This window comes from Canis lupus, chromosome 10 (assembly GCF_048164855.1).
Source record: "Canis lupus baileyi chromosome 10, mCanLup2.hap1, whole genome shotgun sequence".
Taxonomy (NCBI): Eukaryota; Metazoa; Chordata; class Mammalia; order Carnivora; family Canidae; genus Canis; species Canis lupus.
The window spans coordinates 66,702,578-66,715,538 of NC_132847.1; the positions used below are offsets into that span (position 1 = coordinate 66,702,578).

The 12,961-nt window shown below is 47.4% G+C and overlaps 1 protein-coding gene across 9 annotated transcripts in view; it reads left to right on the plus strand.

Moving 5' to 3' along the window:
- PALM2AKAP2 (PALM2 and AKAP2 fusion) overlaps window positions 1-12,961 on the plus strand; it is a 469,130-nt gene that overhangs the window by 137,961 nt on the left and 318,208 nt on the right. For 7 of the 9 annotated variants that reach the window (XM_072842284.1, XM_072842286.1, XM_072842288.1 and 4 more), the window contains one exon: window positions 484-529. In XM_072842284.1, coding sequence (XP_072698385.1) covers window positions 484-529 — 46 coding nt within the window. Of the gene's footprint in view, window positions 1-389; window positions 530-12,961 lie in introns of those variants that run through there. The other 2 variants (XM_072842289.1, XM_072842287.1) reach the window with 1 other exon arrangement.

Sequence of the window (12,961 nt, forward strand, 5' to 3'; positions counted from 1 at the left end):
AGGAGCCCTGCGCTGCCCCCCGAGGCCGGCGCGCGAGGCCGCCCTTCCCCGCCGGTGCCCCCCGGTGCCCGCCCGCCGCGCGCTCCCCGCCGGGGTGGGGGTGGGGGTGGGGGTGGGGGCGGGGGCGGCGGCCGCGGGTCCCCCCAGCCCGGGGGCGGAGCGAGGCGCCGAGACGTCAGGGCGGAGGAGCGGCGCGGGGCGGGCGCGCCCTCCCGGCGGCCGCCCGCGGCCCACGTCCCCGCCTGGCGCGGCCGCCGCGGCCCGGAGCTGCAGTCGGCGCGGGGCGCGCGGGGGCCCGAGCTGAGCCCGCGAGCCGGCCGTGCGCGCAGGTCCTCCCGCCTCCCGCAGCGAGCGGCCCCCCGGGCGGCCCCCCCACCCCAGCCCCCCACCCCACCCCGGGGCCCGTCCGTCTCCCTGGCTGACCACAGCGTGTGTTTTGTTTTTCTTTCTTTTCCACCCCCGTCCCCGGGTGCCTTTCTCCAGGATGGCAGAGGCGGAGTTGCACAAGGAAAGGCTGCAAGCCATAGCAGTAAGTCCGCTTCCAATTTTATTTGCTTGCTCTATTGTCTGGGAGGGCAGGGGACCCCGGGGGGTTTCGGGGCCCTCGACGTTCCAGCGCAAGCAGCCGCAGGGCGTGCATGGGTCCCTGCGGGCGCCGAGGTCGCCGAGGCTCAGCTGCGCTGCTTTTCCTTACGCGACAGGCTGTGGGTGGAAGCCCCCGGGGCGCGCTTTGGGCTGCGGACTTGGGCGTGAAGACCGGCTTGGAAAGAAGATGCTTGCTACTGGGCTTTGGGAAAAGACCAGACGCGTGGGGGTGGGGGGCGATTCCGGGGCGATCGTCCCCCCGCGGTCCGGGCTGCCCTGGCTGCACCCTGGCTGCACCCACGGGAGGGAGCAGGGGCTGCCACCCTTCCTGCGGAAGCTGCCCGTCCCCTAAGTGGGGACCCAGCTTTCCCGCGCCGTCCACCCTGCTCCCTGAAGCCCGGGGTCTTCATTTCCCCCTGTTGCATTGGGGGTTTGGCACGAGCCTTCACCCCGGAGGGGCCCCGGGCACTTCTTCCACCCGCCGGGCCCTGGGCGCACCTAATATTCCAACAGAGCATCCCTCTCCCCGGGCTGGACGATCTGAAACCTGTTTGCCGCGTACAGAGGAGCAGCCGGGTTTGGCAAAGTTCACGCGCACTTGGAGAAAAGTGTACCCTTGTGCATCTCGGGTAAAAGAGAGAACTTTCTGGGCCTCTGTAGGTTTGAGCAATCTTGCCACAGTGTTGCCAATGATCTACAGATGTGGTATTTTTACTGGAGCCACCGCAGCTGGATTATATATTTCCTTTGCAGATGAGGGAATGATTACTGCTGCTGTATGAAATAATAACAATTAAAAGAGAAGGTCTGTTAACATATTGGCATAAAAGAATCTCCAGACGTTCTTCTACCTAAGCACTCTTTTTTTTTTTTTTTTTTTTAATGGTCCAGGAGTTCTCTGGAAACACATATAAATTTGTCGGAGGAGTAGTGTGTCATGTTTTGGAAGCAAAGCCTATTAAAGTGTTTTCAGAATCCTTTGGACAGATTCTTCATAGGGAAAGTGCATACAGGCCCTTCTCTTTAAAAGAAGCATTTGGTATGGTTCCCGTGGCACCGAGACCCTCTTTATCAATGTCTTCAAATTTTAAATGTCTTGGGAACTTGACCACTGAAGTGAGAGGGACATTTGTTGGCAGTGTTGAAATGCTATGGTTTTTGGTTTTTTGTTTTTTTGCCTGTTGGGCAATCTTTGAACTTGGTACTTCAGAACTCAGGAAGGCTGTTTTTTTTTTTTTTTTTTTCCCCGATTTTTTTTGTCTTTTCCCTTCCTCTCTGTGAATGTGTATTTTGATGGTTAATGACGTGGTTTATGGTTTCTAAAGCTAGTGGCAAGGAGTGTGGCCAGTGTGTCATGAACTTGGTAAGAATGGAGATATTCAGTTCTTGGTGCCATGTAGCTGGTGGGTGTTTTATATAAACTGAAGAATAGGCTGCTTTAAGCGTCTGTAAGTGGCTATTCCAGAGAACGTTCAGTTGCTGCCATAGACTGTGTGAAGGTTTCCAACAGTTGTCACATTTTCTGCCTTTGCGTGAGCAGCTTTCAGTGGACGCCTGAGGGACAGCTGAGGCTTATGAAAGGACTTGTTCTCTGAATGGGGAGCCAGTAGCAGCTAACAGTAGGGCCACCCCTTTCCAGATGGGCTTCGGTAATCTCAGCAGGGGCCAAGTGGACTTTCCAGAAAGATCAAGCCAGCCTTTTGGAATTCTCTTGTGTGATAAGCCTAAACACAAATACCTGTGCCTATTCAGTTGTGGAATTGAATTTGCCCTGGACCTGGGAAGATGCTGATGATTCTCATGACATATCAGCCTCAATTAATAGATATGCTGTTATTGGTTTGGATACACTAACATTGAAATGACTCGTGTGTGTGTGTGTGTGTGTGTGTGTGTGTGAGAGAGAGAGAGACAGAGAGAGAGAGGGGTGGGGGGAGAGAGAGAAAGATTTAAGAAAATGGGAGAGGGCAGAGGGTCTTGTGACCATATCAGTAAATAGTTCTATGCTATCTATGCTTTGGCCTAGTGCACACTCTCCAAATTTGGCAAACTCTGCCTCTCTCTGCCATCTTCCTAGAGTTGTCAGGGGACCTGCAGGGGCCCCCAAGCCTCCTTCCAGAGCCTAGCACTCCTGAAGTCTGGAAATGTGAAAGAGGAGGAGAACAAGGCCTTACCTCTTCACCAGCTTGGGCTCCTCTCCAAAAGAGCAGATAGAGGAGGATCCTAGTCTGTGGGGTCATGGGCAGTTTTAGTCTGGACCACTGTTCTTTCATCTGTGTAATGAGCTCATGCATTCTACCCCTGGGCTCCTTGTAAGGTTTAGCTATGATACAGGTGAAGTACATGGCATGTGGTCATCATTAGATGGTATTGAGGGACAGTCCCCAAGCCCCCAATTTCTGTCTACAGCACTGCCTTGCCCAGTGAGGCTCAGAGACACACCTCTGAAGCATAAAGAGTCTGAACAGCCTTTAAAATGTTTCCCTTTAATTCTAACTAAAGGCCAGGGCTGTGTCTGGCATTTGTTCCTCTAGCGGCTTCATACATGGGTGCAGAGTTGTCACCTGAGGGTTCATCTATTCATTCAACATGTGCTTAGAGCCTTCTAGGAAGGTACTATCAACATCCCTAAGTTTCAGCCATCAGAGGAAAGATGTTACCTTCTACATACTTAGGTCCTGAAAGGACAGATGTCCTGTGACCCATCTGTCACATGGTCATCTGGGATTTCTTTTTTTTTTTTTTTTTTTACCCTCAAGGGAATGAAATATTCAGAAACCCTGGTACCTTAATTGAATCTTCCATTTGAACCCAGACACTGATCAATGAGAAAAGATGGATCTCATCCTACCTCTTGCCCAAAGAAGAGCAAGTCCATCTTTGACAACTTTCTCTACTCCCAGGCACTCCTTCCTCCTGTAGGGATACTCCCCAATTGGTAATTTGAGGAGATAGCAAAATGCCTCTGTAGCAGAATGAAGGTGGATAATAATTCCAGGGTATAATAATGCAATTGCCATTTATTGAACATTATCTATTCCGCAAGGCACTGTGTGATCTGCTTTTATTATTATTTTTTTAACCTTCAGTTGTTGATAGTCTGAAGGAGAAACACACATAAACAACTACTGTTCAGTGCCAGGAGTACTTATGCAAATGAACACTCAGGTGGCACAGGTTAACCAACCTCATGGAGTTGTGGAACCTTCCCCAGAGGGGAGACATCGGAGCAAGTCCTGAAGACTGGGTAAAATCAAATATAACATAATAACCTTCCCAATTAGTAGAAGGTATTTATTGATTTATTTATCGTTAGTTTGATTATTATTTATTTGGAACAGTTAGTATGAGAAAGGAAAAGCCAAAAGCATGAAGAAGTTCAGTCAACAACTAAAGGCACAAAGTCGGCAAAAGGACCAAAGTGCATTTTAACACACATTATGTCATTGAACAGTAATAAAGTGATGAGGTAGGAACTACTCTGTTATTTATATGTTATAGATGAAGAGCCCAATATTAAAAGAGAGTATCAAAGACAGGGTTTGAATCCACACTTCAGGGCCCTGGAACCCCTCTATTGACTACTGCCCTGAACTGCTACCCCCAAGATGAGCACAGCCTCTGAGCACACTGTGCAGGACGTTCCAACAGCCTCAGGGTGAGCCAACAAGGGAGAAGCATACTGATGCAGTTGCTCTGGGAGGGCCCAGACCAACGAGGAGGCCCACATGCTTTGGAGAGTCTTCCAAGCTGGCTTTCAGCACGTGGAAATATCTGGCGTATGTTCTAAGTGAATGAGTAACAACACTCCCTTGGGAAAGAAGCTACCGTGTGTCAATGGAAATCAAATTTGGGAGAGGATGTTGTTATGTCTGTACATCCGAGAGGAAGGAGTCTTCCTTGGGCATGTGGGAAGATAACTCCATGTTGCAGAGGTCATCTTGGGCAAACACCTCCAGAGTCATGTGGGCAAGGCCTCAGGCCTGTACCGGGGATCAATATGAGCATGCTCACATGTGCTACAAATATGAAAGGTCAACCCCACCTGATTTTTAGATAATTTTGTCATGGATAACAATGGATAACAATCCACTCTGTGGATTAATAAAAATGATCTTTTTTGCATCTGTATATCAGTTTACAATTTATAGACACCTGTGGTTGTTACCTTCATTTTGAGCTCTGTGGGGCAGGTCTTGTTATCTTCACTTTAAAGTTGATGATAGAGACATCCAAGCTCACATAATGAGATGTGAAAGAGTTGTCTTAAGTCCAGTCTCTCCCGATCCCTTGTGTTCGTGGCATTTCTTGCTTGGAGGGGGTACCCTGATAAGGGTGGGAGCTGCCACACGCATCCTTTCAAGCTAGAGTCCTGGGGTCAGGAGGAGAGGGATGGATTCATGGGTATGTGAGCCTGGATGGGCCTCCATGAATGAAATCTGTCCTTTTGGGGATCTCACTTTGGGTTCCTCTTCCTCTTGACACTCTCACACAGATCCCATTCTCTGTCCTGAGAAGGTCTGGATATAGGTGGGTGGCTTAGGCTGCCTCTGCCCTTCACTTGCTGAGAAACACTTCTGGCGTTTCCTTGGATTCATGTCTCAATGCCTCTTCTTGCCTAGAGATGACAAGGCTCGAATGCCAGAGTTAGAGTATGGGACCAGGGGCCGGGGGGCTGGTCAGCCTGCCTTTGATCCAGGCCACTTAGGTGGGTCTGCGTAGCCTGGGCAAAAGTCCTTGCTGCGATTTACATGTGATCCAGTCCAGTCCAGCTTCCCAAGTCAGGTACCCCTCCAGGATTTAGAGACCCAAACCCCAAACCCTACAGTAAAAAAAACAAAAACAAACCCTGATTCTTGTAGGGACCATTCCTATGCATGTCCCTTGTAAACCTGTCTCAGTGGCAGGTAACTGGCAAAGGAATGAAGAATCGAAGATCCTGAGTACTCGTTGCTATCTTCCTCCATCTCAGAGATGTGAGTGATATCCTGCTTCTAGAATTTCCTGTTAAGGCCCAACTGATGGTTTGCTCAGGATATTGGTGCTGAGGAAATGTTCACCGCGGCCAAATCTGCAGGGCCACCCAGGAGATAGGTGCCACCCAGGTCTCATTGCTCAAGGGTCATTGCCAGGTCCGAGAGTGCTGAGGTAGGCCTTACGCAAACACATGCAAGGGTCAAACACCCCTTTGGTCACTTATTTGGACCTCTGAGTATTTCAAGCTTTGGCCTCTTGGGACAAAGAGCAGCTGCTCTGGCAAGGACCCTGAGAAATAATAGCAGTGCTCATTAAGAAGTCATCGTTAAAAAAGCCAAACAGGGGGGCTTTGGGGGTATGATTTGTCATTATTTAAGGGAAACCAGGGCTCAGCACTGGTGCTTCTACATTCCTTTGGGGCTGCTCAACACTTTTGGGACCCCTGCTATTGGTCCTCTGAACTTACCCGCATTTCATCCCTGATCTCTTTGGGAATGTTGTTCAACTCGCTTGACAATAATCATTATGTGGTGTGACATTGACGGAGACAGCAAATGGGCACTGATGCACGGAGACAGTGGTCCCCAGGGCTGGTAGTGCCTCACACGATCTGGCCAGTTTCAAGGAAGTCTTCTGGTGTCCGGAAGCTGTGACTCAAGTCCTGGCTATTCTCTTCTTATCCGTATGACCTCACTGTCCCTCGTTTTCCTCATCAGTAAGATGGGGATAATGATAATACCCGCCTCATGGAATTGTTGTGAAAGTTATTTGAGAAATTTCATGGGACATTCTCAGAGCAAGGACTCAGAAAGCACTCGAAGTTCTCTAGTTATAAGTGAGTCGACGAAGCATAACTCATGGATCTTTAAACAGAAAATGGACACAAAGAATGGAAGATGAATTCTATTAACTCGAATCATTTTTGCCAAACTGGGAAATTTCAGATGAATATAGTAGCTACTGAGCATTTCCTGTGCAGGAAGATACTAACAATAACAGTGAAAAGGATTGTTTATAGTGGAGAGGAGTTACAAATTTAAAGACTCCAGGGCCGGTGTTAACACCGGGGAGTGACGCAGGCTGGGGGGCAGCAGTGGGGATCTGGAGAGCAGACACGACTCCTCAGTTGGGATAGAGTGAATTTATACCATGTGAGAATGTGAGTTCTGTGTTGTCACATCCACTCATTTTCAAGAGAAGTAAGAAATCTGCTTTTTAAAAATGTGAGACTCCCACTTAACAAAGAACTAGTTTCAAAACTTATAAAAAATTTATGGACACAACATTCCTTTGGGTCAACAGGTCAACCTTTTGTGACCTCCAGATGTAGGTAGAGCTTTGAACTTTATGATGTGTTTTTCCTATGCATGGACTCATTTGGGCTTTGTAAGGATACTGTGAAGTGCTCTTTCCAGCACCCCCTAGGTGTTTTAAAACGTTATAAAATCAGGGTGTATTTTCACCAGGGCTTTGTGAGTTTGGTGTCCAAATGTTTGGGTTGTTGGAAAAATAGTGCGCATTTGCTGTATCTTTTGATATTAAGTGAATTCTTTGTAATCACTGACATTATTGTAACCCAGAACATTCACATCTTGGTGGATGATTGCTCTCCCAAATTTAACAGAAAAATTTTAAACAGTACCTTGAGGTGGGAAATTCCTGTTCTAGAAGAATCTTTAGGAACAAGGTATATAATTCTGAGCCTCTCACATAAACCACTCAGGGTGCTTATATGATTTTATTTTATTACCAGCCTCACATAATAAACAATGTAGGGAGATCCAGCTGGACTAAGGACTTCTAGTAATAGCGGCAGCTGCCTTTGGGCCAGGTAAAATACAGAACGGCGATTCTCAAACTTTAATGCATTAGGAACCCCCGAGAGCTCCTTAAAACACAGGTTGCTGGACCTCACTCCCGGTGTTTGATTTTGTAGGTCTGGGGTGGGGCCTGAGAACTTGCATTTCTAACAAGTTCCCAGGAGATGTTGTACCCCGCTGCAGCTGCTATTCTGGGGAACACAAGTGAAGAACCCCTGGAAAAGGGGTAGAAGATTAATGGTAAAGGAAGATGGTGGCTTAGGTCTTGACCAGTACCACATGCCCACTGTGACATGTCCAAGAGTTTGTGAGGTGTGGATATCTTAAGAGGCCAAGCATGCATTCATGAAATATAAGAAATAGTGAAAGGGACTATAAGGGAAAGGAGGGGAACTGAGTGGGGAAAAATTAGAGAGGAAGACAAACCATGAGAGACCCCTAACTCTGGGAAACAAACAAAGGGTTGCAGAAGGGGAGGCAGGTGGGGAGATGGGGTAACTGGGTGACAGGCACTAAGGACGGCACTTGATGGGATGAGCACTGGGTGTTATACTGTATGTTGGCAAATTGAATTTTTTATTTTTTTATTTTTTGGCAAATTGAATTTAAATTTTAAAATTTTTAATAAGAGGCAAAGTAGAATAAAAATTTTTTAAAAAGAGAAGAGAGTGTCAAAGTAGAGTCTTAATCAAACAAAGCTCAGTTTGAATGTGATGTAGTGTGTCCCTCTCACATCAAGTGGCTGGCTGATCGAGAAGAGGTCTTTGGGTAGTTGTTTTAATTGATTTAAATAGAGTGAAATTTCTGTCTGTTGGTCACTTGAAGAAACCTGTTTGAAGGGTACGCATGGGATTGGCTGATTACAACTATAGGCCACAAAATCACGTAGGGGGCACGTCAGTGAAACAAAAAGTCATGCTGTAGGGTAGATATCCAACCATATAGTGGGAGGCCCTTGAGAGGTGCATGGTACCTATTAGGGCCCTGTAGATGGAGAGGTCCCATAGCAGATCAGGTGATCAAGCCTGGTGATAGCCCCTCCAGCCCTCACGCCTGATTCTTGGTGCAGCTGCTTCTCACGTGGGAAGCCCTCAGAGGATGCCAGGATGATCCGCAGTTGAGACTCACTTACTCAGTGATGGCTAATGATTCTCCTAAGCCAGTCTGTGTGCACACCGGTGTAGCATATCAAAGAGGAGTTTATTCTTGCAAAGATGCCATATAAGCTTCCCTCAGGCTCACTTGCAGCATCCATTGTCTGAACCAACCCTTCATGCGCAGAAGGATTCAGCCTCACTCAGACTCTTCTCTGTCCGGAAACACAACACACAGAGACCCCACTGCCCAGGACGAGGCCCAAGAGAGCATGGCCGGATTGGGGGTGATGGCCGCCCAGCACAGGATGCTTTGCAGAGGAATGTTCGCCCATGAGTGCTGTGGCTTTGCGAGAATACCGCACAGCTGAGACCTATTTCTGACAGGAAATGCCAGCAGAAGCAGGGGTTAGTGTGGGGTGCCATTGTTGGAGCTACATGTGCCCTTGGTTAATTCTGATGTCAGTCTTTTTCACTAGTTTCTTGTTGGATTAAAATCTTCAAAAGGAGATTATTATATTCATGAGAGAGAGAGAGAGATAAAGACAACCTATAGCTTATTTACATTATGCTTGCACCTACATAAAAAATGCTTTGGGGTTAGTCCTTGACCCTAGTATCAATGCTTCTGTTGCATCACATGAGCTTAGCCAGAAGATGGGAATAGGGAAGCTGGTACCTTTCCCTGGAATAAGATGGAAGAGGAAAGAGAAGCCATAAGTGTCCCCAAGATAAAAGGCCTAGTTGTAGTTGAAAAGGCTGTGGGCCAGACCTCAGGGCACATCTTCTTGCTCATCATTCCCCCACCCTGCAGGCTACCAGGCTCTTAAAAGTCTGTGCACTACCAAATGTCTTCAGGGCATTTGTAAAAACCTGCCCTTACTTTTTTTGCTGAATTATACTGGTTTACTTACTATTCTAGGTGGGTGGGATTCCCCCCTCCCCTTCTAAATTATAACCAGTCATCTGAGTATTCACTTTATTTTTAAATTCAGAGCTGAAACTTAAAACTTTGAGGGTTATAAAAAAATGTTATTCTTAAGAGAAAAACATATGCTTGAAAAATTAACCCCTTTGCTGGTAAGCAGGGGATCTTCTTTCTCTGAGTTTGAGCAAAAATGGCAACAACTTAGAGGCCAGTGAATACCACACAGGGCTCCAGGATTGGAGCAGCTCTGATAGTATGCATGTCCCGTATGTGACGTGAGAGAGAGGCTGGGATCTGGGAGAGGTGCCTCTTGGTGGAGAGGCATAGAGCCTTCTCTGGGGCTCCTGGGTTGGTCTCAAACACTGAGTTTCTATGGCCTGATTTTTCAGCTTGGGCTGATAATACCTGCCACCTCTAACGGGGTGGAAATGGTTCAAAAGTTTCCTTGTTCCAGTGGGACTGTGTGGCATATAAGATCTGAAAAGCATAAAAGAGTAGAGCAGTTCCTCAAGAAATTAAAAATAGAACTGCCATGTGGTCCAGCAGTGCAGCTCTTGGGTATAGATCCAGAGGAAATAAAGTCACTACTTTGAGGAGGTATCTGTACCTCTATATTCATTGCAGTGTTATTTATGATGGCCAAGATATAGAAACACTTGTGTCCATTGTCGGATGAATGGATGAAGAAAGCGGATGTATAATAATGGCATATTATTCAGCCTTTAAAAAGAAGGAAGGTCTGCCATCTGTGAGATAAGCCAGATGCAAAAAGATGAATACTGTGTGATCTCACTTATATGTGAAATCTAAAAAAAAAAAAAAAAAAAAGAAGTCAAACTTATAGTAATACAGAGTGGAATGGCTTTTACTAGGGGCTAGCTAGGAGGTGGGGGCCAAGGGAGAATATATATATATTTTAAAGATTCTGTTTATTTATTCATCAGAGACATAGAGAGGCAGAGACACAGGCAGAGGGAGAAGCTCCCTGTGGGGAGCCCGATGCGGGACTCAATCCCGGGACCCCAGGATTATGACCTGAGCCAAAGGCGGATGTTCAACCCCTGAGCCACCCAGGTGCCCCTCAAAGGGAGGATATTAATCAAGGGTCCAAGTTTAAGTTAGAAGATGAGTAAGTCAGAAGACCTAATGTATGACGTGATGACTACAGTTAATAATAAAGTGTTATCCACTGGAAATTTGCTAAGAGAGTAGATCTCATGTGTTACCATCACACACACACACACAAATGGCAACTGTGTGAGGTGATGGATATCTTAATTATGTTGATCGTGATAATCATTTCACAGTGTATATCAAAACATCATGTTGCATGCTGTAAATATATACAATTCTTACTTGTCAATCATACTTCACTAACGCTGGAAAAAAAACTATCAGTTAAAAAAAAATCTGAAGGGACGCCTGGGTGGCTCAGTGGTTGAGTGTCTGCCTTTGGCCCAGGATGTGATCCTGAGGTCAGGGATCGAGTCCCGCATCGGGCTCCCTGCGTGGATCCTGCTTCTCCCTCGGCCTGTGTCTCTGCCTCTCTCTCTCTCTGTGTCTCTGTGTCTCTCATGAATAAATAAATAAGATCTTTAAAAATAAATAAATAAAATGAAAATAATCTGAAAAGCTTGCAGCTAACATGAGTGACCCTGAAAGGAAATACTGCTTATCCAGGTGAGCAAAAACACCCTGTGGAAGAGTGAGGAGCCCATCCTCGGAGGGCCCCGTTTTTCCTTACCAGGTGCCGTACAGGCAGCCTCATTCATGAACAGTAAAGTCTGAGCATATGTGTTCAACACGTCATGCTGTTCATCAAGTAAAAGTCACAATGGAAGCTGAAGGATATTGAATCCTTGATGGTAAGTCTGATGGGGATGAGTCAAAAGGCAGGGCAGGGCCCGGAGGCTAGGATATACCCTCTAATGCCACCAACCACTAGAATAAGGCTGGTAGCCTGGTCATCCCCATCCTTATTCACCCTGGAGTGAGAATGATAGATACCTGGTAAGTATTGGAGCTGAGAGGGGAGAAGGAAGAGAAGGTACTCACTCTGCCAGCACAGAGGAGACGAGGTGAAGGGGAAGGTAATTTCAGTTGCTCAGCGATGCTCTCCCCCCACCTTCCACCATCATCTCTGTCGGGACACATCAGCTGCTACTGCCTCTGGATGATTCCAGCTCTCTGTCTGCCCTAAGCCTGGGTCCACAGAGAAAAGCTGGAAGTAGACTGGCTTAGCATTGGAGGAGCAGGTGTGGAGCATCTCCCCTGTAGGGAGACAGGGCACCCCAGAGCTCTAAAAACAAGTGAAATACAGTAACTTTATCCAATTGCTTTTTTTAGGGGGAGAGAGGATCTCCCAGGTCCCGAGGGCTTCCCTTGTGCCAGACACCCTGCGGAATGCCTGGTGTAAAACAACCCAGATGTGTACGGGCGCCAGGTTGGCACGATGGCTCAGCTCTTGGGATTGTGGTGACCCAGGGAGGGCGGGCTCCTCGGGGACAGGTGGCACTCAACCCTAGTTGATTGGTACTTTGTGGGAACACACGCCCGGGATCTTCTGCTTTTTCAAGAGAACCTGGAAATCCAGCTTTTGAAGGAAGTCTGTTGATGTTTAAGTGTTCACAACAATTTAAACACTGTGTGGGCCAAACCAAACATAATGAGATTTTAACACAGTGTGGGCTGGATTCGTTTCCCATTCCAATCGCTCCCCCCACCCCACTCAGGCCCCGCCACCACGAGCCCCCACCCTGGGCCACCAGCCTTCCACTTCTGACTTTCACAGCATATTTTATTTAATTGTCAGGAGTATGAGGAGGTGACGGGGTGGTAGTGTTATGGCTTGGAGCTAAGTGAGATGTAGATATGTTTAGGCATGTTGGGCAGATTGGTGGGTGGGCCTGTCAGGAACCCTTCGAGGGCCTTCTGGGATGGGGACCCTGTAAGAGAACCGTAGTCTCGGGTTAGGGTCAGGACTGCTACTTAAATTAATTCCTTATGCAGCTTACTGGATGAACTCATGAATTCTCTGTAAGACGTAACAGCTGAAACCCCTCTTTAAAAGAAAATTAACAGAGCAAATGTGACCTTTTTGATGTATGCTTCTCTGAACTTGTTTTTTTGGTGGGAGGAGGGAGAGGCAGAGGGAGAGGATAGAGAGAATCTTAAGCAGGCTCCACACCCAGTGCGGAGCCTGATCTCATGACCCTGAGAGATCTTGACCTGAGCAGAAATCAAGATTCAGATGTTTGATGGACTGAGCCGCCCCGGTGCCCCTACTTCTCTGATTTTTAACACATGTGTAGATTTGTGTAGCCACCAACACAATCAGGATACAGCCAGTTCTATCAGCCCCCAGAACTCCCCCAAGAAGCGCTGGCTTTAAACTCCTTCAAACAGCAGCATGTAAGTAATTCTGCTTGACACTCATCTTGCACCCCGACTTTAACCAGAAGAGGAAACTGGGGTTCCCAGTCTTTGGGGGAGGTGACCCTTTCATAACAAGCACCCCCTCCTAGATCTATAACAAATTCTAATTTTTCCCCAATAAT